General features: G+C 30.9%; 3 protein-coding genes across 4 annotated transcripts; all 3 read left to right on the top strand.

The window, feature by feature from the left end:
- The first annotated feature begins 8,622 nt into the window (after positions 1–8,622).
- Positions 8,623–9,787, top strand: LOC114399927 (nodulin-16-like). Its single transcript, XM_028362158.1, has 2 exons — positions 8,623–8,807; positions 9,431–9,787. The coding sequence occupies exons 1-2, from the start codon at positions 8,711–8,713 to the stop codon at positions 9,628–9,630; spliced, it is 297 nt and encodes a 98-aa protein (XP_028217959.1). The 5' UTR covers positions 8,623–8,710; the 3' UTR covers positions 9,631–9,787.
- Positions 9,788–17,246: 7,459 nt separating this feature from the next.
- On the top strand, positions 17,247–18,088 carry LOC114376903 (glycine-rich protein 3-like). The gene is made up of 2 exons (XM_028335228.1): positions 17,247–17,271; positions 17,808–18,088. Exons 1-2 carry the CDS (start codon positions 17,247–17,249, stop codon positions 18,086–18,088), a joined length of 306 nt encoding a protein of 101 aa, XP_028191029.1.
- Positions 18,089–24,695: 6,607 nt separating this feature from the next.
- On the top strand, positions 24,696–26,003 carry LOC114399933 (nodulin-16-like). 2 transcript variants are annotated; one of them, XM_028362173.1, is made up of 2 exons: positions 24,696–24,892; positions 25,508–26,003. In XM_028362173.1, the coding sequence occupies exons 1-2, from the start codon at positions 24,802–24,804 to the stop codon at positions 25,696–25,698; spliced, it is 282 nt and encodes a 93-aa protein (XP_028217974.1). In that variant the 5' UTR covers positions 24,696–24,801; the 3' UTR covers positions 25,699–26,003. The 2 variants fall into 2 exon arrangements, with proteins under 2 accessions (XP_028217974.1, XP_028217968.1); XM_028362167.1 differs by having other exon boundaries at positions 24,738–24,892; positions 25,502–26,003.
- Positions 26,004–26,981: the final 978 nt, after the last annotated feature.

The following is a 26,981-nucleotide window of genomic DNA, read 5'->3' as shown; positions in this document are numbered from 1 at the left end:
AAAATGGTTAGTTAATGTGTGAAGAGTTGATGTGTTTGCATGTGATGCCAAATTAGTTGGTGGTATTCATGATGTTAACAAACTTAGCATCCCAGGCATTGGTGGGAATTTCATTGGTGGTGTTGTCCCAGGCAATATTGGTGGTGGTTATATTGGTGTGGTTCCATCCTACCTAGTCATTGGTGGGGTTTACCTCGGTGGTGCAATCCCAGGCATTGGTGGTAGTGGATTCCCTAATATTGGTGGTGGCTTCCAAGGTCAAGCGTTTCAGAATGCACTGGGAAGATGCTTAAGGTGCTGCTCAATCTCAACATAATTAAGAATCACAAATAAATAATGAGGCAATGTAGTTCTACGTACTTAATAATGTTACAATATATTTCATGAATAAAATCTCATGTTATGAGAGGCATGAATAGATATTTAGCGACGATGCCTGTCTTTTCTCCCGACATTCCATACCACTAGAAACATTTCACAAGTGGAATTCGTGATGATGAATAAAATATGATGTATGATTGACCAATAACCTTTAAATATACAGTTAAATCTGATCTTGAAACGCGTAAGTTTAAGTTTGAAGTTTATTGTTGATAATTGTTGAAATTTAAGTGTAGGATGAAACCTCATCATATAAAGAGATGAGAAAGTTAAACATTAATAAGACTCATAAATATAAATTTTAAGAATTTAAGTTAAAATATAATATTAAATTTATTTTTATGATTTCATGATTGATTGATAAAAATTTTATTGATATAATTAAAATACACCTCCATATTGAGGTCAGCCGGCGGGTTACTATCCAACTCGAATGAGATTATGTCTCAAAAAATATACGTGATCTATATAAAAAAAATTTGAATTTTCACATTATTCCTCCCGTGGTATTAGACCCTCTACTGCATTAATGACGTATATAGCTTGTAAATTTTTTTATAAATAAAATAAGAAAGATACTAAATTAAAGCATTAACTATAAGGAAATATGTACTATTATAAAACTCAAAACTTTCTCGTACACATGAAGGGTCAATCAATTAACAAATTATAATGTAATTGACATGTAAAATGTTCATTGGAAATGAATTATTCACTTAGTCCGAGTATGATCCATAAATATCCTAGTCTGTCAAATATATGACTGATTCTAAAAGTCTTTCCGTAATTAATAGTGTGGTTGTTAATTAAGTAACAAAACAAAATCATCTTTTTTGTTATATTTTATTTTCATATCATGAGACACGGGGTAAATTAATATCAATTATTTAATATTACCCAAATGATCAAATTGATTTTAATCTCCAATACAAAAACTGAATATTCATTATTATTTATTAAAATAAATTCCTTCAACATTCCCTAATATTTGTTACATTATACCTGATAATATTCCTGCATCTGTGGCAATTACAGAAACACCTCTTATATATATATATATATATATATATATATATATATTATTAAGTGATGCTGTACAAAATTACCTCCATTCTCTATTATTGTTTTTGAGGGAGATTTTAGGATTGTAAGGAGAATAGCATTAATTTGTTGCTATAGGGTTTGAGGTGAATGAGGGTACGTGGGAGCGTGTCTTGCATCTCACCTATTATAGGGTATAGGATTTGAGTGGCTGGTTTAGGGATCGAGATTGCGTGCGAGGAAGGGAGTTGGAAGTTGGAACTTATGACAGATAATGTTGGCCCCAAATTGTTACATAGTGGACCAGTAAATTGTAAGGTGGAAACACTGTCGGCCGAACCATGTCGTATGATATGTAATTTGTTATATCCACACACACACGTGTGTGTGAGGACCTATATTGAGTAATTTAGAAATGCCTGTCCATTTTACCGGGAACAATGGCGAACCTGATCAAATTTGCTACTTGGATCCTGATCATTTTACTACTGATAAGTACACGATTCAATAAACATCCAAGTAAAGAACTAGGGTTTGCACCAAAGTAACAATTTCAAGCTTTCGTTTATATGCTTGACGTAATAAAAATGCAACCTATACTCGTTAATTTGTACATTCGCTGAAGTGTAATGAACCCCATTAGGAGAAATTTACTAATGAAAATGCCTTTGCAAATCAGGATTATTTAAATATGTATATTAGCTGACGTAATAAAAATATTATTGATATATTATTTAAATATTTTTTTATTAATTGTAAATAATATTATAATTTAATTTCCAATTAACAATATTACAACATTACTATAATTTTATAATAACAGATATTGTATTATTGTTAATATATCAATTTAGAGAGAATACTAAGACCATCTTTAGTGGTAGATCTCAATTTGGGATCTTAGACAATTTTTTGTGGACCCTATATTTTAATATTTTATTTAATTATTTGTTAAGTTAAATTAACCAATTAAAATTAATAAATATTAAGAAATAGGAGAATGGACATAAGTTTAATTTTTATTTATGACTAAATGTTAAAGAAATGAAAAATGCATAAATTAGATAATAAAAAATTAAAAAACATTAATGTAAAAAAAATTCATTATTGTTATAACGGTAACGTTTCCAAATATGCTACACAAAATCGACTTCAAGTTGATGAATTCCTCTTTTATGCATAACACGTCTTATTTGCAAGTATGTAACAATGTTAGGAGGAATACTACAAGATATTTTAACATTTGAAATGTCATTTTCTACGTGATCATAATCAACATCTACCTTCCCATTGAACATATCTTGTTTGTCTTTGACAATTACGTTATGTAATATTATGCATGTCAACATTATACCCTTCATTATATCTATGTTTCAGGCACGTGATGGACCACATATAATTACAAATCAAGACTTGAGCACATCAAATGCTCGTCCCACATCCTTTCTGGCTGCTTCTTGACATTTTGTAAATAATTTTTTTCTAGGATCTTGTGACATTGTTATGGTCTTCACAAATGTTGACCAATCCAGATAAATATCATCTGCAAGATAGTATCCCATATTATATGGAGTTTCATTAATTGTAAATTGTATTGGAGGAGTTCAACCTTGCAAAATGTCATCAGACATAAGTGACTGGTTTAACATATTAATATCATTGTTTGAATTTGTAACTCAAAAATATACATGTCAAATCCACAAATCTTGTGAAGTTGAAGATTTTATAAATTTTGAGTTGAAAGAGACATGTTGCAATTTTATAAAAATTTCATATAACTTTGCCAATTAAATTGATTTGGATTCATCGGTAAAAAAAATTGATCCAGAAAAAATTTGAGAATGAATATGAAAAAAAAATTAACTAAGATTGAATATAAAAAAAACTAAGCTTGAATTTTTTTAAAAAAAATTAATTAAGATTGAATTTGAATATTTTTTTTACCTTGAATCTGGAAAATAAAATTAACTGAACTTGAAATTGGATACTAGAGGTCACAAATGAAAAATGAGAATGTCAATTAGTTGTTCAAATTGTTACTATTTGCACAAATTTATAATGTGCAAACCCCTTTCCAACCGTTAAATTTTTGTTCTGTTATACTATTAATTTTTTCCGGCCATTGCATTATGTAATTTGTGTTTTCTTTTCCAGATTTTTAAACGTTACTGTGTACATAATAATGATCTCTTTTTCAATAAAAAAATTACTGAATTCTAATGATTCCTCCTTGTTCAAAAAAAGAAAAAGAAAAAGAAAGCAGTTAACTCGTTAAAAATATTTGAATCCATAAAAAAAAATTGTTAGGAAATAGTAATTAATTATCCTTCGGTCTCTTTGTCATTTCAAAAGCTTGTTTTTGTGTGAGAGAGGGAGTGATGAACATAGAGATGTCTTCTCTCACAACCTCTAGTTCTGTTCTTTTGGGATCTTAGTATTCTTACTATTATTCAACGTGTTTTACTGTTACTTATGGGCCACAAATATATCTTACTTTAATTATAAATTTTTATGTCATGACTAAAATGATATACACTTTTTCTTACTCTATCAAATTACCAATTAAGAGCATATCCATCCTCCTAAACTTGGAGGCTAAGCCATAACTAGCATTGATTGTTTTTATACCACGAGGCATCAAGAAAAGCTGACAACTTAGGAAAATTGCCATTTACCTTAATTTGGAAAATTTCTAAATATTAATACTATTATTTTCGTAGAAAAAAAAGTTGGACTTATGTTATATTTGTATGAACCACATGTGTGAACCATGACCATTGGATTGGCTAATCTAGATGCCCCGCTAGATTATTTTTATTGTATCCCGTATATATCAAGCTAAAAAATGTCTTATTCAAAACAACAAAAACAATTAATTAGAAAATGATAAATCAGCATTTGTTTGTGCTATCTTGCTCAAACAGTCACATTTTCTCCGAAGCATTTTTGTATGCGTAGACCCTTTTAAAGAAGCAGCAGAAGCAGAAAGAAATGGAGGAGAAAAAAGAGCTCAAAAGTCTAAGGTTATCAAAATAGACTCTCAAAAATCATGGGAACACCACATCTCTCATGCCACCAATAAAAAGTACCCAGCGAGTCTCTTTTCTTTATATGAATTCAATTAGTTTAAATCTCTTTGGTTTCATATATTATTATAATTAGTTAGCTAAGAAATTCAAAGATCATTTATAAACTATGTTTTTTTGGTCCATTTGCAGTTGTGGTTCATTTCTCTGCTTTCTGGTGTGTGCCTTCTATAGTTATGAATCCTTACTTTCAAGAATTGGCCTCCACCTATGAATCCTTTTTTGGTTGAAAGGCATGCTCTTTTTTCCTCCCTCTTCCTTCAACCATTACCTTTTGTGATATACTAATTATTATGCGTTTTAGACAGCTAAAGAAAAGACAGGGAAAGGACAAAAAAGGAAAACCAAGTTAGTGTCAAACCAAGTGATTTTGGTAGGGTGTTTGATATATAGAAAAGAAAATGAATGAAAGGAAAAAATATTTACCTGTATTATATATAAATTATAAAATAACATAAATATCTTTAACAAAAACTGAATTATAAAGAAGTAAGAATGCTTTGGTCTTTTTAAATGTACCAACCTACCTTACTCTCTCACTTTAGGTAGAATATTGCAGCACTGTTAGAATTATCGTGTGCTTAATGTAATCAACTTAAGGAATTAGTTCCCTGAGCTAGTTATGATACGGAGTGAAGTATGACATTTTGACCAATTTGTTGGTTAGTACTTTTCTATGGATAAGAAGGTAGATAGTATTAATGTAACCAACACTTAGATATAACGTTTGTTTATGTTGCAGGGACTGGATGGTTTAACCTGTTGCACTACTCTGTGAAATGGAAGATTCATCATTTTTCGATCGGATGATCAGTCATCTGAGAACAACTGGCAAGTATGACTTCCTCCATATGATGCTTATATGAAAATTTTAGCACACCAACTGTTAGTGTCACTTTGCTGTAACTGGTTGATTTTTATTAATTATTGTATAAAATAATTAGCTATTTGACTGAAGATTTGTTCCGTCATATCTATAAACCTATGGAAGTTAATTTCAAAACTTTGTATATTGCTAATTAGGTTCAGTGGGGATTCACTATGGTAGCATAGTTTATTATTATTATGGAAGCATTTTGTCATAGACCTTTTCAGGCTAATTGTTTATTATTATTCATTTTCAGTAAAATTATATTATTTAAATAAAGAAATAAACATAAATATACGTGCAAATATGTTTGGATAGTTGTAATTAATTTCTAGTCAATTTTTTTAAAATATTCTAATATAATTCTTTGAAAAATCAACTTAAAAAAATTACATTTTAAAATAATTTTTGGAAAAACCATTATAGAATCCTCATTTTTTTTAATATTTTTTTTCAATAAATAATATTGTTAAACGATTCTTTAAAAAATTATCTTAAATGATTTACATTCTAAAACAGTTTTAGAGAAAATCATTTTAGAACCATTAATTTTTAATTTTTTTAAGAAAAAGTCATATTAAGAATATTTTTTGCCAAGTAAAGCCATACCAAATAATCTAACAATTTTTATCCCCAAACCTCCTTGTGGCTTAGGTAAATACACCTTATTCCACTTCACCCGAGCAATCTTTCTCCCAGCCTCCACCCCCACCTCTCAAGAAATTCCTTTCGATACTAATAATTTTTTTTCAACACAAGATGAAATTTTAAGAAAGGACAAAAAGAACAAGGGGAGAGAAGACAAGACTGAGTTGATAAGTGTGATCCGGCCACCCAATCAAAGTGATTTATGTTTCCACTTAGCCAACCTTCCTCTCAATTTATTTAGAATGGGTTCCCAAAAACGCTCCCTCCTAGAATTACCCCCAACGGAATACCTAAATAAGAGAATGGTAAATTCATCAAAATGCCAATTTAAGATCGAGGGCCTACCTATGCAACTCCTCATGTTCAACTCCAATACCTGCCAAGCTACTTTTGAAAAAAAATAAATAAACTTTCAACCCCAAAATAAGTTCAAAGTCTCTCAAGATAGCTTTAATGGAACAAACAAGATATTTAAGCTCCTTTTATTTATTAATTTTTAATTAATATCCTTAAAATGTTATTCGACAGAAAATTAGAAATATTAAATTTAAAATATATTTACAGTACTTGGGTTTCTTAATCCTATTCGTTCGATAATAAAAGACTCCCCTTCTGGCATTTTGTATATTTCTCCAACTTAATTATTATTATTGAAGGTTTTAATTTCATACTTCAATTTTTATGTCCACTTTAGTTCTATTTTTTTTTTTTTATCTCATCTCATCCTCAAACACATTTATTATTTTCTTTCTCTTCCATCACCTCTATTAGATATATAATTGTTTAGAAGTTTATCAGTAACGAGTCATTAGTTTGTTTCCTATATATAATTAAGGCATGATATAATCCTTTTGTACTCGACTTTTCTCATTATCACTTTTTTTATAGAAGTCATAGTAAGCTTGCATTGATAATTACGAGAGTACAAAAGGAATATATCGTGCTTTTATATAGGCAACAAACTAATAGCTCTCTACGTACGTAATCTCCTAAACAAGGGTTATGATTCGTTAACATCAGATATAAAATATTAGACTCATACCAAATCTCAGCCATTCAACTTAAATATTTTAAAGGCTGAAATAAATTTACTTAAAAATTAAAAATGTTAACTATTAAGTAACGTGAGATGATTTTATCATTTTTAATTAAACTAATAGATCAAAATCAATTAATAATTTTCCATAAAAAAAATAAATTAACGACAACACCTCATAATATTTCTTATGATATTTGTCAATCTTATCTTCACTTAATGATATTTTGAATTCAATAAAAAAAACCATCTCTGGATGTCTTTCTTTGCTACAATAAATTTTTTAAGAAATTCTTGACAATTTTACATTGTTAATCTGATATTAGTGAATTGAAATCAATTATTAATTATTACCCAATTGAGATTCTTGGCCATTCAAGATTGATTCAAGCCTTTTCAATGGTGTTGCTTTTTTATTGTTAGAGTCTTTGTTATATTTCAATGAACCACCCCCTAGTTATGTGAATGTCTTGTGGCAAGACAATCTGTAGGGGTCACTTTGCCCCGTTCAGTTAGAAATTAGAGGCTTTTAGCCACGATTTTCATAAGAGAAAAAAAGAAATCTGTCTAGAGATGGTTTTTTTTTTATGGAATTCAAAATATCATTTTGATAAAGATAAAATTAACAAATCTCATGAGAAATATTATCTGGTATTATTGTTAATTGATTTTGATCAATTAGTTTAATTGAAAATGATAAAATTAACTCACATGACTTGCTAATTAACATTTTTTATGTTTTTAGTAAATTAATTTCAACCTTTAGATTATTTAACTTAAGTGGTTGAGATTTGGCGTAAGCATAATATTTTTCATATGGTGCAAACGAATCCTAATCCGTAAACAATTACTTATATATCTAATAGCCTAATACCCTCGTTATATATGCATCTAATGGGTGTGCAAAATTCATTTTTCTATCGTTAATGGTTCCCGAGTAAATGATACGATTATATGTAATTTGGATGTCGTAGAATGGTAGGTTACAATTATTATATAACACCGCCGTTCAAAACAAATTTATTATAAAACACCTTTGATACTCTTCGTTAAGAATAAATCGGTTCTTAGCAGTTGGATAGGCTGAACTAATATGCAACGCCCCAATTATATAAATATATATATATATATATATATATATATATATATATATATATATATATATATATATATATATATATATATATATATATATATATATATATATATATAAAGAGAGAGAGAACTGGCTGTTGAAAGATCACTATTAATAATATATTAATAGTCATAATCACGTCGCCTGGAAAACATTATTAGCTTTTATATTGCGACTGCTATTACAACAAAGACGTACAAGATTTGTTCATGCCTTAACAATATTTTAAGCCCATGAACTAATATAATAAGATTATTTTCTGGTAAAAATTGGATATCATTGAATAATTGGTTACAATTAGTATAACACCTTTTGATACTCTTTGAGTCTTTGTTACCAATAAATTGATTCCTTAACTCTTTAAAAGACACTAAATTAATATATGTGCTATACGCGTAATTGGCACTGCCCCTCCTCCCCTCCTATATATAGAGAATACATCCCCACTAATTTTCTCATCTTTCATACCAAATATATCCGAATTGAGTTAATCTGTCGTAGTTTGCCATTGAAAGATGGGTTCAAAGACGAAGATAGCAAGGGTTATCCTAGGAATGTTGGCCGTGATCCTTCTTATCTCCTCAGAGGTGGCAGCCAGGGATTTAAAAGAGGGTGCGCTATATATCATTTTACTCACGAATATTTCAAATAGAGAATATCTATAAATTCTTTCAAATCACTAGTTAAACACTTAAAAATATATTAAATTTATAAAAAAATGTATATTACTATTATATTTTTGTAACAAATGTTCATCTAATTTTTTTTCAAGACTTAAATATTTTTTGTCCATGTAGTTATACATTTTTTTAAAAAATTTATCCGTGTATTATTTTTAAGATGATCCCTTTAAAATTTTCTTCTTTTTTTGTTGCTTAATTTATGCACCACTTTGAAAAAAGAAAATTGTAGGGAAAAAAAGCCTGACTGAAGAAACTAACAAGATATTAAATCCTTTTTATTTATTATTGATAATTAATATCCTTAAATTGATGTTTACATTAATCCAAGGGGTTTCCTAATCCTATTTGTTCGATCTTAAAGGGCTCCATCCCCCTGCCGGCATTTTGTATCTTTTTTCCAATTTATTATCATATAACCATTTTTCATACTTCAATTTTTATGTTCACTTTAATTATTATTTCTTTCTCATCTAATCCTCAATCGCATTTACCATTTTATTTGTATCATAAATGGTTCATGTGTTAATTAAGAGTTAATGCATGTGTTCGCAGGTGAGGTTGTCAAAGAGACTAATGAAGAGAATGATGCCAAATTAGTTGGTGGTGGGGATGACATCTATGAAAATATCAATTGTGAGCGTTACAAATTTGTGGATTTAAACCCGACCATTGGTTGCCCCTGTGGCTGTTGTAAGTTGTATATAGTACTGCAGTTAGTTTGCGTACATTGCTGCCCAAAAACTCGGAATTGAGACGGTGTAGTCCATCAATAAAACTAATCTCATGTTGTACGTGAGATGCATGCATGATAGACAACAATGACGGTGTCTTTCTTACCACTAGAGATATTTCACAAGTAGCAAATTGTTAAAAATTAAGCTTCTCACAAATAAAATATCCACATTTAAATATGTCATAAATCTGGATCACTTTTACTTAATCTATTACTATATATCATACTCTCATAATATATTTTTTTTATCATTCTGTTGTTAGGTTTGTCTTATATAATAAGATCCTTACAACCATATCGATCTATTTATTTTAAAAGCGGAGAACTTAACTAGCAATCCCAAGCTTAATTGAACTTTTTTGGTCGATGTCTTTGAAGGCTATATTTTTGCCAACATTGGTTGTGGTTATTTTTTGCAAACATGGACTAAAATTTTTTGTAACATTGGTCATGGTTATTTTTTGGTGACATAGATTAGGATTTTTGATCAACATTAATTATGTCTAATTTTTGTTCACATTCACAAGGTTATTTTTTGTTGATGTTAGTTGAGACTTTTTTACCGTTAATACTAATTAGGATTTTTCTATCGACATTAGTTGAGATTATTTTTTGTTGATATCGACTAACAAAATATTCTTAGTCGACTTCAACAAAAAAATAATTTGAGTCAACATCGGCAAAAAAATGTTATGAGACGAGAATTGACTAAAAAATAGTTTTGACTGATATCAACAAAAGATTAATCTTGATCAAGGTCAACCAAAACAATTATGTTTTAAATTTTTAAATTAAAAATAATTAAATTTTAGATTTTTTTTTTTGTGTAAATGGAATGGATAAATACAATCTATGAAAATAGTGTTAATGGATCAAAATGAATTAATGAATTATTTTAATTCAATTCATCAGGATATACAGATTAGGATTGATCAAATTCTTCCATTTGTCGCTGCTAAATAAAATCCCAAAACTTCAATTTTTTACCGTCCCGCACCTTCCATACAATATTATTATCAAACCATTTATTGCCTACGGACATCAACCCCACAAACATCAACTAAATCTTTCCATCAAGTAGAATCTCTCCCGGATCTCCTCTTAACAAACTTCGATTTCAGCACTATTAGCCATAAATCATTTTGATAAGAAGCTAACCTCCATCTCCATTTGCCAAGTAAAACCATATTGAATAATCTATTTTTTTTAATCCTCAAACCTCCTTGTGCCTCAGGTAAATACACCTCATTCCACTTCACCCAAACAATCTTTCTCCCACCCTCTACCCCCACCTCTCATTCCTTTCGATACTAATGATTTTTTTTTCTCAACACAAGATGATTTTTCTTTTAAAAAAAAGGACAAAAAGAACAAGGGGAGAGAAGACAAGACTGAATTGATAAGTGTGATCCGGCCACCCAATGAAAGTGATTTATGTTTCTACTTAGCCAACCTCCCTCTCAATTTATTTAGAATGGGCTCCCAAAAACACTCCCTCCTAGAATTACCCCCAACAGGCATACCTAAATAAGAGAATGGTAAATTCATCAAAAGGATCGAGGTGTACCTATGCAACTCCTCATGTTCAATTCCAATACCTGCCAAGCTACTTCTGAAAAAAATTACTTTCAACCCTGAAACAAGTTTAAAGTCTCTCAAGATAGAACTCAAAGTTTGCATTGATAATTACGAGAATAGAAAAGGAATATATAGTGCTTTTATATAGGTAACAAACTAATAGCACTCTACATAATCTCCTAAACAAGGGTTATGATTCGTTAACAGCATATATAAAATATTATACTCATACCAAATGTCAGTCATTCAAATTAAATAGTCTAAAGACTTACTTAAAAATTAAAAATGTTAACTATCAACTAAACTAAAGTGAGATGATTTTATTGTTAGAATTTTAGGGATGGTAATAAAATACTAATAATTACTAGGAATAAATTATGTTAGATTATCAAAAAAAGTTTTAGTAATGATTAATGAAATAGATGCAGCAGAATCCAAAGAACAATTATAAATAATTGGTTTGATGACCTTCCTCGATCAAATCTCTTTATTTCTTTTGAGACCTTTGTTTTTTCTTCAAATGGGAGAATAAAAGGCTGTTTATGCTTTGATATATTAGGGACCATAACCGTATCTCAGATTTTAAACTTATTAGGGTTCTTATTATCCCCTAATGGGTGAAATTGATTTCCGCTCATTAAATTCATATCAATTTTTTGTATCCATAAAAAATATAAATAACTAATATAAAGGTTATAATGTAATATGTAGCTCACATTAATTAATTAGAAATTATAAAATTTCTAACATTTATCATTTTTAATTAAACTAATTGATCAAAACCAATTAATAATTTTTCATAAAAAAATTAATGACAACACAAATAATATTTCTTATGATATTGGTCAATCTTCGTTAAATGATATTTTGAATTCAATAAAAAAATAACCATCTTTGAATGTCTTTCTTTTGCTATAATAGTTTTTTTATAGAAATTTTTGACAATTTTACACTGTTAATTTAAAATAAATTATTATTACCCAATTGAGATTCTTTGCTATTAAAGCCTTTTCAATGATATTGCTTTCTTATTGTTTGAGTCTTTATTGTATTTCAATGAACCACCCCCTAAATTTTAAAAATATAATAAAATATTGTATTATTTTTTATTAGTAAATATTAATTATTAATATGTTCATTTTTATTAGTGAAGGTATCGTTCCTCGTACTTTTACCACCAATCTCTCTGGTAATAGGCGTGGATATAAAGAGGACTGTCTTTTCTCCTAACCTTTCTCACCACTAGAGATTCGTAACTATAAATAATGTTGAAAATATAACATGTCAGTGTGGCTGTGCGATATGTTTAAGAGCAAACTCAAATATCCACTGCACCACTATTAGAAAACGTGTATTCTACATCGGTCAAAATTGTGATTCAACAACGGTGTTTGACCATTTTTTATTATAATAATATTAAAACTTAAAAATTTCAACATCAGTCCATAAGCAAACATTGTAGTAAGTTATTTTTTTTCTACATCGGTGCTGATGTAAGCACCGATGTAGTAAGATTAGTTTCTACATCGTTTTTTAATTAAGAAACGATGTTGATCCCCTATTTTATACATTGGTGCTGACGTAGGTACCGATGTAATAAAATTAGTTTTTACATCATTTTTTAATTAAGAAACAATGTTGATCCCCTATTTTCTACATCGGTGTTGATGTACGCACTGATGTAATATGTTGCGCTTTCTAAGTTATTTTTCAAAAAGAAACGATGTTGAAATATGATATTTCTATATCGGTGATGACGTCAACACCGTTGAGAGTTCCTTGCTTTTCTCATTGGTGCCTTCTTTGAAGTGCTGCAGCACCACAACATTTACTGGTTCATTTTGCACACTAGAGTCACAAGCTCCATCAGCAATTTTCCAAAATCGAGTTGTTGAATCTCCAGACCTGAAATAGTTAATAATACAAACATATTGGAAAATTCTTAACTTAAATTGGTCAAGAGAAAGAAAAAAAGAAAAGAAAAAGGATAACACTGGCATCAGAAACTGTGCCACTTCACCATTTAGATGCTACACTAAGGGATACAAAATAAAGTACTGTAATGTTGTCACTGGACCTTTGACAGAAAATCTAATAGAAGTTTATTTATTTATCCAAAATAAAATAAAAAAGTTCTGTACAAACACTGGAAGGCACCTTGTCAGATAACAATGTCACAGGCATTATGGTGATAGCAAAGCCAACAACTAGTTCAGTATAAAGAACACAAAGGAAATTATTTGCAGTAAGCTGTAAGGTTATATCTTTATATCATTTATAGACTGACCTTGGGAACATGATCAGGAAGAACACCCACCGCAAAGCTTAACAGCTTCATCAACGGTAATATATCAACGGAAACCTACATGGCAAGGTGAAGATTTTCAGAACCTGATGCTACATATAAAAAGCAATCTGTCAACATGGTCACTTACTTTTCCTCCCACGAAAATTAATGCATTGGCCTCGAGCTCTAAATCCTTTAGCTTACTCTGCATTTCATTTTGTAAAATTGTACCTTTATATTCAATCCAAGGCCAGGAAACAATAGTTACAATACAATAGCAAGTACGGAGCAAACTTTAGAACTTCTGAACACATTTCAATGGAATACTCATGGGAGTATAACAGCAGGAGATTGATTAGTGAAGGTTAGATCTTTCTTTGAGTAAACCCCTAATTAATTTGGTCTTCCATATATTATTCATTATATTAGTCTTCTAAAGATTATTTTAACCGTGCAAGTCCCCTCAAAGATCTAATTAAACATCACCAAATTCATCCTTATAAAGGACCAGTGAAAAAATCATTACAAGACTAAGGTGTCACCACGCTAATCTTTGGGTGACGAATATAAGGGTTAGACTTCTAGTAAACCCACTCAATCATGATTAATATTATCCTACATCAGCAATGATTTGATAAATACCACATTGCCAGTCAGCTTGGGTATTAAATAGATCACTTTTAAGACTCAACCTGTTCAGATTAAGCGTTCATAGCTAAGCCATTAGTGCAGTACACATAAAAAGATTTAAAAAACAGGAATATGATATACTCATCAGGAAAATGGTAGGCTTTGCCAGGCTCTAAATTTCCCAATCTTATTCTTGGCAAAAAAAATATTAAGCAAATGCCCTGCTGAATGCAATCTACACAAATGAAAAATCAAGAAAATTTGTTATATGAAATTAGTTTAGTTAAGTAATATGAAATTAAACTTTAAAAGAGAAATAATTTTAACATGGCATTCTAGGAAAACCAATTTAAATTCAGTTGGAAGAATGAGACATCTCAACTCAAGAGTCAAGAAATTTTTTCCTAGCTTCCATATACATCAGTTTAGGCATCTTAGAGCTGTCATACAAACTTATGATTACATGGATCTTCCCCATCCCCTTTCTGATCTAAGAGGGATCTCAATTTTTACAACCTTAATTGTTGTAGAAATAATCTATTCTGAAACCAAGCACTTATTATAAACATGAAAATATAAATCTGCAAGAACAGGTTCAAGCATGAAAAAATTTATATAGATTCAGTTCAATCATAAGCGGTCATTAGAATATACTCAGAATTCATAAGAAAACCTTGTTCAGCGAATCAGTATTAATAATATTTTAGTATCAGTATTGTATAAGTTAAATGTTTATTTTTATATAATTGAAATTTATAATAAATAAACATTTTTATATATTAATTATATTATAATTAAAATCCATAATAAATTAATATATTTAAATATAATTATAGTTTAGATTTATAATAAATAGTTTTACAATGAATAATTGAAATTAAAATAAAACTATTGAAATTCAATTAAGAGATATAAATAACTTTTTTAAAAAATAATAGTTTGAAATGGTTTTAAGATCATTTTTTTGGCTAGTTCTTGGGCTAGTATGTAAAATGCACATACAAAAGAGAAGAGAGAATGTCTAATTGAGTGTATTCTAAGTAGATTTGATTTTCTGTCTTGTGTAACATCATCTTTCATAAAATCCTGACTTTTACTTTTACTACATATATATTATCACCTTTTTTATCATGTCTTGTCATTATAGATGATTCTTACAACCATATCTATTTATTCAGAAAGCAGAGAACTTAATTAATTAACAAGCCCAAGCTTAATTTGAACAAGGGTGCTTATTCTGCATTTAATTTCCCCTAACTAAAACGGTGTAATCAACTAAGAACAAGGGTGCTTAGTCTATACTCTATATATTGTAGGCTTCTTTTTCAGATATATAGGAGCCTTCTTAATTAGATCGTTGATGCTAAGAGAAGATGCGTGTTTTAAAATACAAGACATAATTGTGCATTTTAGTACTCAACGATCATCGTTTCGAAAATTTTAGTATTGAAAATATTGTGTATTTTATTACACAATAATGATGATTTGTGAATTTTACAAATTAAGGTTTTCCCCCGCTTATTTTACCATCATATTTCTTTAATTTTCTCATATTTTATCACCCCATGTTTTTTTTCCTCATTTTATCATTATATTGGTATCAAACAATGTCATTTTGCATAAGTTTATAACAAAATAATGTCAATTCTTCTGAACACTTCAACACCTAATTACACATTTAACGAATTGGTAAAATAGAAAAAAGTTTAAAAACATATTAATAAAACGCATGAAAAAATAACTTAGTGATAAAATTTGTAAAAATGATAATAATTGGTAGTACAGTCTCATCTCGGTCCTTTTTCTTTTGTGAAGTATTTTATAATGATAATCATTCGATTGAGATCGAGTTTAATCAAATTTAAGACTCATTATTCCTTTCTCCCTAAAAGTATATTTTGTGATGATTGAACACATGCTTATCATTTTCCACATATTCAACTTATATTTTCAACTGATTTATATCCTTTATACTGTCTCAGTCTTTACTTACATGCAATAACATTATCTTCGGAGGAGACACTACAACCGCACATCAACTGATTGGCCTAACAAAATTTATATCTCGTGGCTAATTATGGTTTGTTTTGAAAGCCTTGTAATATAGGGAATGAGTACCCCCCGCCCCCCCGAATATATATATGACTTTATTAAAGTTATTGCTCTAAAAATGAATGAAAGAATACTTGATACACCAATAATGGAATGAGCTTTTACATTGTTATTCAATCTTAAATTAACCTAAAAAAATAAGTTTTTTATTTTTATAATAACTACCTCAATCATATATACGTATCATACTTTTTGGTTGCTAGCATATAAATTTTATATTCTTAATACATAAAATTAAACTCAATTAGTTTTGAAGTTTTACTGTATAAAATGATCTTTTTGAGAGAGAAAAATATTGTAACTAGTAAAATTAATCGATTATAGTGTTATCTTTTATCTTCCACAAGACCACAGCATTTTACTTCCATCTACCAATTCAGTGGCAATTAATTTCAGTATTTGACGTATAGTTTAAATTTGGTCAAACTTATAGTTTTAAAATATTTTTTTGTTATTTTTTTAATATATGTAGTTTAGTAAAATAAAATTTTCATTTTTATTTGATGAAAACAATATTAAAAATACTTAAAAACTGCATCTAATTTTTTCCTTTAAAATAATTATTTTCTATATACTTTATGGTAAATAAAATAAACTAGTATAATGATATCAAAACTAGCTAGTAGGAGGTGTCTACTTCTCTAATTTTCATTACATAGCATATACACTTAGTCACGTACAATAATTGATGTACTTCAATTTCATAGTGTACAACTTTTTACCATTGAAAGTTGAGAATGAAATTGAGCTAGAGATAAATAAATAAATAAATAAATAAAAACAAATCAATTTTTAACGCTCTAGAAAAGACTCAATCAATGCGCTACGGCAGAAAAATCCATACTTCTCCATCCTCCCCTCATATATATAAAGAGTATACATTATCACTATTTTCTCATCCCTTTATTACCAAACATATAATTAATCTCATTTGAGTAAATCGGTTGTTTGTAGTTTACTACTGAAATATGGAATTACTTATCTCATGCCTGCTGGTCATGTTCCTTTTGATCTCCTCAGAGGTGACAATGGCAGCTAGGACTTTCGAAAAGGGTGAGCTATATATCGATCATTTTGCCTGATATTCTCATGAGTATTTAATGTAAGATAATCTTAATAAATGTTTTCAATAATTTAAAAACATAATAAATTTTGGAAAAGATGAATTATTATTTTTCTTTTGCTGAAGGAAAAGAGATATATTATATATATTAATATTTTTTTGTTATAAACATTTAAATTTTTTAATTGGCTTAATTAAATATCTTTTGTGCTTATAATTACGTGCTTTTTATGCTTTGTATTTATTTAAATAGTCATTATATTTGTTTCAGTCCTTACAATTTTATTTTATTTTTGCCCTTGATCCTATTCATTCGATCATCCGAACTCCCCTTTCCAATTTATTAATTAGTATCATTTAACATTTTTATACTTCAATTTTATGTTCACTTTTTTTTTAATCTTTTTCATCTCATCATCACTCATCAAATTTATCACTTAATTTCTTTCTCCTCCCTCACAAAGTATGTTACCAAATCTTTGTGCAAAATTCATTTTTCCATAGTAAATGGTTCATGTGTTTGCAGGTGAGGTTGTTAAAGAGACAAATGAAGTGGGTAATAATGCCCAATTAGTTGGTGGTGTTAACATTCCAGGCATTATTGGTAACATCCCAGGCATTGTTGGTAGTATTCCAGGCACTATTGGTAGCATCCCTGGAGGTGTTGGTGGCATCCCTCCTAGATATGGTGGCTTCTTGGGTGGTGGCTATGCAGGCCAAGGAGGATATGGAGGAGGACCATATTGCCCTTATAGCTGTTGTGTTTGGGCACTTGGGGGAGTTTGCTCCAGTTGCTGCACAATCTAAGGTTATTTATGAAGTATCTAAAATATTGTGATATTTAAATATTATTACTAAGCACAATATATTTCGTGCATGAATAAAGCTTGAGAGACATGGATAAACAATAAAGAGACACGTCTTTTCGGATTCAAATTATGTGTTTTTTATCACAACATTCATATTACATTATGTCAATTAAAAAATCAAGTATAGATAATATAAGTGGTAGGATAGAAAAAAAGACAAATTTTTGGGACAAGTGATTTAAATCGTGTCTTTTCGGAGGACCTTTTTCTTACCACTAGAGATATTTCACAATTACAAATAAATGTTCAATAATATGTCCTAATGTGCCCGTGTGATAAGTTTAACAATAAAATATATATATATATATATATATATATCAAATATATACTGCACAAATAGTTTTTATAAATCGTGACTTTTACTTCTGTTGTTACTATATATCATCATCTTTTTTATTATCCTCTCAGTTGTTAAGTTTGTTCATCTCTATAATTATCATCATGTCATTATAGATGATACCAAATAGTTTTCAAGTCAGTTCAATATTGCACCTTTTTCTTAGGTTCTTCATGTTGGGAAAAGTCACACTTTTCCGTTTCGTGAAGTTAAGATAGACACTTAATAATTAAAGGTAGTAATGAAAGCACACGATTATAATTCTCTAATATGGAGATTCTTCCACTATATAAAAAGATAGTAGGGTTACAAGGATGTGTTTACAAAATTGACTCACTCTATGGTGGCTCACTCAAGCTTAAGGATAGAGATTTTCCAAGCTATTTATTTTCTCTCTCAGAGAGGCTTTCTACTTGGATTGACTCATTCTACGGTAGCTCACTCAAGCTTGAGGATAGAGACTTCCCAAGCAATTTATCTTCTCTCTCAGAGAGGCTCTCTACTTGGATTGAGTCACCCTATGGTGGCTCACTCAAGCTTGAGGATAGAGACTTCTCAAGCTATTTACCTTCTCTCTCAGATAGGCTTACTCAAGTTTGAGGATAGAGACTTCCTAAGCTATTTATCTTCTCTCTCAGAGAGACTCTATACTTGGATTGACTCACTCTACGGTGGCTCACTCAAGCTTGAGGATAGAGACTTCCCAAGCAATTTATCTTCTCTCTCAGAGAGGCTCTCTACTTGGATTGAGTCATTCTATGGTGGCTCACTCAAGCTTGAGGATAGAGACTTCTCAAGCTATTTATCTTCTCTCTCAGAGAGGCTCTCTACTTGGATTGAGTCACCCTATGGTGGCTCACTCAAGCTTGAGGATAGAGACTTCTCAAGCTATTTATCTTCTCTCTCAGAGAGACTTACTCAAGCTTGAGGATAGAAACTTTTCAAGCTATTTATCTTCTCTCTCAGAGAGGCTCTCTACTTGGATTGACTCACTCTACGGTGGCTCACTCAAGCTTGAGGATAAAGACTTCCCAAACTATTTATCTTCTCTCTCAGAGAGGCTTTTTCTCACTCTAAGAAGTGGATTCACTCTTGTCTTGGATGGATAGGAATGAAGGCTCCTACCCTTATTTATACTACTCCACCTCCACAATAAATGGTGGAGATTACTTGTATCCTAGGGTGGAGACTAATTCTCTAGAATGCTCCACACATTCTAGGAGTCTCTACACTCTTCTACTCTCTTCCATACTTTTTCATAAGGTTCTAAAAGGTTTCACACATCTCTAGAATATTCCAGAGGTTTCCACATTCTTCCACAAGCTTCTAGAGAGTTCTACACTACTTTAGAGTTCTCCAGAACGTTCTAGAAAATTCTACACTTTTCCAGAAAGCTCCAGAATTTTCTAGAACCTCTCCAATTAAGGAGGGATCCCAACAAATCTCCCCCTCCCGACTTAATTGGGGGGTAGTAGCAAATCGACTCCTTGGATACCTTATGTCAATGTGCTTTGGTCATCATGCAAGGATTGCTTCTCCTCTTGCATGGCTCTTCTCCACTCCACCAATTCATAGGTATTATTCTCATGCAAGGATTTCATCTCTTCTTGCATGGCTATTCTCCACTCCACCAATTCATAGGTGTTATTCTCATGCAAGGATTGCATATCTTCTTGCATGGATCTTCTCCACCACCAATTCATAACTGTTATTCTCATGCAAGGATTTCATCTCTTCTTGCATGGCTATTCTCCACTCCACTAATTCATAGGTGTTATTCTCATGCAAGGATTGCATCTCTTCTTGCATGGCTCTTCTCCATTCTTCAATTTTCTAAACACATCCTTGAACATGTCTCCATCATGAGCGACGTTATCCTCTATCTTGAACTGCACGAGCTAATGACGGCTCCGGATGAACCTAACTCTTGATACCACTGTTGGGAAAAACTCGATGGGAGGAAATACCGGAGAGATTCCTAATATGGGACTTCACCTCACACTTGTAATCCAACACATCTCCCCCTCAAGTGTGAGTCTCTTCCACATGGTAGCCTCCCCCTTCGAGCGAAAGTCATCATCCACGAGTATAGCCATTAGAGCCTACATGCTCTAGCTACATGCGGTACTTGCACCGCCGCTCCATCTGCGGGACACGCTGCCTGAACTCACCACCAGGAAGACTTTCGATACAAGGGATCTTCAAGGCTGAGATCCATCACCGCCATCTTACTCGTCAGAGCCGGTCACCAAGTCGAATCATCTGGCTCTGATACCACTGTTGGAAAAACTCAGACTTTCCCGCTTCGTGAAGTTAAGATAGACACTTAGTAATTAAAGGTAGTAATGGGAGCACACGATTATAATTCTCTAATATGGAGATTCTTCCACTATACAAAAAGATAGTAGGGTTACAAGGATGTGTTTACAAAATTGACTCACTCTATGGTGGCTCACTCAAGCTTGAGGATAGAGACTTCCCAAGCTATTTATCTCCTCTCTTAGAAAGGCTTACTCAACCTTGAGGATAGAAACTTCCCAAGCTATTTATCTTCTCTCTCAAAGAGGCTCTCTACTTGGATCGACTCACTCTATGGTGGCTCACTCAAGCTTGAGGATAGAGACTTCCCAAGTTATTTATCTTCTCTCTCAGAGAGGCTTACTCAAGCTTGAGGATAGAGACTTCCCAAGCTATTTATCTTCTCTCTCAGAGAGGCTCTCTACTTGGATTGACTCATTCTACGGTGACTCACTCAAGCTTGAGGATAGAGACTTCCCAAGCAATTTATCTTCTCTCTCAGAGAGGCTCTCTACTTGGATTGAGTCATCCTATGGTGGCTCACTCAAGCTTGAGGATAGAGACTTCTCAAGCTATTTATCTTCTCTCTCAGAGAGGCTTACTCAAGTTTGAGGATAGAGACTTCCCAAGCTATTTATCTTCTCTCTTAGAGAGACTCTCTACTTGGATTGACTCACTCTACGGTAGCTCACTCAAGCTTAAGGATAGAGACTTCTCAAGCTATTTATCTTCTCACTCTACCCTTATTTATACTACTCCACCTCCACAATGAATGGTGGAGATTACTTGTATCCAAGGGTGGAGACTAATGCTCCACACATTCTAGGAGTCTCTACACTCTTCTACTCTCTTCCATACTTTTTCATAAGGTTCCAGAAGGTTTCACACATCTCTAGAATATTCCAGAGGTTTCCACATTCTTCCACAAGCTTCTAGAGAGTTCTACACTACTCTAGAGTTCTCCAGAACGTTCTAGAAAATTTTACACTTTTCCAGAAAGCTCCAGAATTTTCTAGAACCTCACCAAATAAGGAGGGATCCCAACACTTCCTTCCTCACCAACCAAAACCGCCATCACCTCCGACAACCACCGTCACTGTTGTGTGCCGCCACCTACCTCTCTCTCTTTCTCTCTCCTCTGCGAGTGACATCCCCTCCCAGCTCCTCCACCATCGCGCGTCGTTCTTTCTCCCAGATCCGCGCGCACACTGCGCCATCACCGCCCTGACCACCATCGACCTCCGTGCACACCAAACTAGGCCCCAACGTCGCAGTTGCACCGCCACCTGCGACCAGCAGATTGACATTGCGCTCCGCTTTCCCCTTCATATCTGAGCTTACGTGCGACACTTCAGGGACCCAACACTAATGGTAAAAGTGTTATTAGGGTTTTGGAATGGACAATTCTCATTCAGAGAAGAAAAATCATAAAAACAAAACATGGAAACGTTGTTTTTGCTCTTTAGTTTTAAAAACTAAAATTAGAGAACAGTTTTTTAAGAACTAACACTCAAGCAAGTTTTTTATTTTTAAAAAATTGAAAATATCTAGTACGTATAATTTCCCCTAATTAGTTAGCAAGGTCAGTGCTGCATATAATTCCCCTATTTAAAATTTCCTAATAAAGTGAATAATATCCCAGACTCACAGTTACACATACAAATCAATCCTAACTCCACGAAGCTTAGATAATACTAAAAAAACTACCAAAAATAATTTGTGGATAGCATAAATCTACTTGATATCTAGTACGTACGAAAAAGAGATAGAGAAGAGATAAGATAAGATGTACATATAACTATAAGACTTGATTGTAATTTTTATTCAATTTTTTTAAACTTTTATGACAAATTTTATTCTAAACTTTTCATTTTTTTTACTGATTTTTAACCCAATTTTATATATTTTGTGGTGAATTTTATCCTTAATTCTTAAGTTTTATTTTAAAAAATCAAAGGTAAAATATGACAAATTATTTTGTTTACAATAAAATTTATCACAAAGTAAAAATTGAAGGTAAAACTATAATTAAACCCAGGTATAATAGAATAGTTGTTGATAAGATTTGATAGGTATAGAATGATAGAAAAAATTGAGGACCTGACTTTTCAATTGTTTCTTTTCAAGTTGTCTTCTTGTTGTCCCTTCACAACAAGGTCATTTTGAAAGGACAGCATGGAGATAACTTGAAAAGAGACAACAAAGAAATCAATTTCAAAAAATGATGGGTGTTAAATGAAGTGTTTAAAAGGGATATGTCAACTATTCGATATGCTTCAATGTTTATGTTCATTTTTATCTTTTTTCAAAGTTTTTTTTTCTCATCTCATCGTCAATTGCATTTATCCCTTTTTAAAAAAAATCATAAATGGCTCATTTGTTAAGAGTTAATTAATGTGCTTGTGGGTGAGGTTGTCAAAGAGATGTTTGCAATAAGTTGGGCTTTAAGATATGGGCTGTAAATTATCAGGAAAATACAAGTGTGTTCTCTTTTAGAATCTAACTTTAAATAAAAAAAATCATAAATTTTTTATTAGTCTGATCATGTTACAAGTTTAAAAAGTCCTTGGTCATTCACATTATATATGTATGATTACATTCCCTGAGATGAGTTATTAAGTTGAAAACATTAATTTTAGTTGTTAGATTAAAAACACTAATTAAATGATATTTTGAAATCAATAAAAAAAATAACCATCTCTCGATGTCTTCCTTTGTTACAATATTTTTTTTAAGAAATTCTTAACAATTTTACACTGTCAATCTGATATTAGTGAATTGAAATCAATTATTATTACCCAATTGAGATTCTTGGCAATTCAAGATTGATTCAAGCCTTTTCAATGGTGATGCTTTCTTATCGTAAAAGTCTTTATTGTATTTCAATGAACAACCCCCTAGTTGTGTGAATGTCTTGTGGCAAACCTTTGGCCCGTTCAGTTAGAAATTAGAGGCTTTTAGCCACGATTTTCAGAAGAGAAAAAAATTGTCTAGAGATGTTTTTTTTTTTTTATGGAATTCAAAATATCATTTTGATAATGATAAAATTAACAAATCTCATGACAAATACTATCTGGAGTTATTATTAATTGATTTTGATCAATTAGTTTAATTAGAAATGATAAATTCAACTCATGTGACTTGTTAGTTAACTTTTTTATTTTTTAAGTAAATCAATTTTAAGCTTTAAATAATTTAAATTGAGTGGTTGAGAATTGGTGTAAATATAATATTTTTCCATATGGTGTAAACGAATCCTAATCCGTAAACAATTAGGGGCTGTTTGGTTTGATTATTTTTTGTTTTCATTTTAATTGAAAATAAAAAATAATGATGAAAATGCGTTTGGTTGGATATTTGAAAACATTTTCAGTGAAAATATTTTTCCAAACGAATCAAAAACTGGAAACAATAAAATCTCATTTTCAATGTTTTCAATTGAAATCAGGAACCTCATTTTAAGTAAAATGAAAACGCGATGATAAAGAATGTAATTTTAAGCAAATCTAAAAATACATTTTACTTTGAAAACGTATTTTCAATATTTTTATTTCTTGAAAGTAGAAAATAAGAAATCAAGTCAAACATATTTTATGAATTCTTTGAAAATGAAAATAATTTAATATAAATCAAACACACCCTTATATATCTAATAGCCTAATACCCTCATTATATGCACCTAATGAGTTGCAAAATTCATTTTTCTATCGTTAACGGTTCCCTAGTAAATGATACGATTATATATAATTTGGATATCGTAGAATTGTAGGTTATAATTATTATATAACACCGCCATTCAAAACAAATTTATTATATAACACCTTTGATACTCTTTGATAAGAATAAATCGGTTCTTAGTTGTTGGAAAGACTGAACTAATATGCAGCGGTCCAATTAAGAGAAAGGTCCCTACTTCCTGCTTGCCCGCATATATATATATATATATTGCATTGATAGTGTAAATATTCCCAGTAATTTTCTCATCCATCGTATTACCAAACATATCTATTTGAAAGATGGGTTCGAAGATGGCAATAGTGATCGTAGCCTTGTTCGCCGTGCTCCTTTTCATCTCCCAAGAGGTGGCATGCAGGGATTTCAAAGAGGGTGAGCTATACATCGTTTTGCCTTATATATGTATTTTGATCATGAATATTTTAAAGTAATGGAATATTATTATACTTCAGTTATATCTTTTTTCTATTTCATCTCATCCTCAAACACTTTTATCGTTTTCTTTTCCTTCCATCCCCTTTATCATATATATAATTGTGTAGGAGTTTATTAGTAGAGTCATACGTTTTCTCCCTATATAAAGGCACGAATCATGATACATAAGTTTTTGGAAATTTAAATTTAAAGGATGTTTACATAAACACGAGGGGTTTCTTAAGTAATCCTATTCATTCGATCATAAAGAGCTACATCCTTGGCAGACATTTTAATGAGAAATATCAAATCTCTTATCGTCTAAAAATAAAATCAAATTAAAATATATAAGTAAAGAACAACCTTTATTCTTTCAGTTAAGTCTCTCACATAATTCATTTTAAAACATTTTGTATTTTTTTTCCGATTTATTATGATATAACCTTTTCATACTTAAATTTTGATGTTCACTTTATCTTTTTCCTATCGCTATTTTTCTTTCTGATCTCATCTTCAATTGCATTTACCATTTTCTTTGTTTTGTAAATGGTTCATGTGTTAATTAAGAGCTAGGTGAGGTTGTCAAAGAGACTAATGAGGAGAGTGATGCCAGATTAGCCGGTAGTGGTGGTGGTGACCTTGATTATTGTCCGGGTTACGACACCATTAGAAAGTGGATAGGACGTTGCCGTTGTGGCTGTTGTCAGTGGACCACAGAGCCGGAAGTTTGCATAGATTGCTGTACAGTAATGCACCACAATTGAGACAATGTATACAGTTCTACGTACTAAATAATATATTTCATGAATAAAATCTGGTGTTGTATGTGAGAGGCATGCATAGACAGCAAGGCCTGTCTTTCTTACCACTAGAGATATATTTCAAAAACAGAAATAATGTTGAATAATACGATTGTGCCGGTGTGACAAGTTTAAGACCAAACTCAAATATATACTGTAATAGTTTGTCATGCTCGTGACTTACTTATATGTTAGTATATGTCATCATCTTTTTTTTATCATTCATTCTATTATATATATAGAGAGAGATGATCCACGATCCTTACAAATCGTTTCTATTTATTCAGAAACCAGAAGACTTAATTAGAAAGCCCAAGCTAAGTAACAAGGTCAATGCTGCATTCATTTTCCACCTAATTAAAAATGCCTAATAAATTATGAATAATATCATAGCTCACATACAATTCAATCCGTATGCCCGATAATCAAATAATTAGATGCAAGTAGTTAATGTACTAAAATTAAGATTAAATCGGATATTAAAAATTAAAAGGAAAATTTTCAGGTATTAATTACAACAACAAAATGGAAAGCTAGACATATTTGGAGGTCTAGAACAAATTTTTAAGAACCAAATTAAGAAAAAAAAAAGAGAATTTTAAAGGAAAGTACTAAAATGATATGCTTTGTCAAAAAAATGAGTACCAAAAGCGAAAAAAATTGCAGAAACAAAAAAAAAAAACACTTCTAATTGAAAAAACTAACAACATATTTAAGGGGTTTCTTAATCCTATTCATAAAAAAAATTCAGAAACAAAAAAAGACACGTCTGATTGAAAAAACTAACAACATATTTAAGGGGTTTCTTAATCCTATTCATTTGATAATAAAGGTAGTACTACATCCCCGACCCTGTCGGCATTTTATATCTTTTTCCCAATTTATTATCATTAAACCTTTTCATATAAACTTAAATTTTTATGTTCACTTTAATTAATTATTATCATTTTGTATCTTAAATCAAATGTATGATTTTCTTTCTTTATGGTAAATGTGGTTCATGCATGTGTTAAGAGCTGATGTGTTTGCAGGTGATGCCATATTAATTAGTTGGTGGTGGGGATAAGCTTGAGCTTGATGATAAGATAATTTGTCCACCTATCAGTAGTCTTGAGGTTTACGATTTTCCTCCAAAGAAAGAATTTGGAAATTGCCGTTGTGGCTGTTGTTTACGGATCCCAGAGTTGGGAGGTTGCAAATACTGCTGCCCAGAAGTTCGTCGTCAACGCGCGCCCTAGAACTGGCCT

This window comes from Glycine soja, chromosome 2 (genome assembly GCF_004193775.1).
Source record: "Glycine soja cultivar W05 chromosome 2, ASM419377v2, whole genome shotgun sequence".
Taxonomy (NCBI): Eukaryota; Viridiplantae; Streptophyta; class Magnoliopsida; order Fabales; family Fabaceae; genus Glycine; species Glycine soja.
The sequence above is the reverse complement of the archived record's forward strand: the minus strand, read 5'-3'. Positions and strand labels throughout refer to the sequence as shown.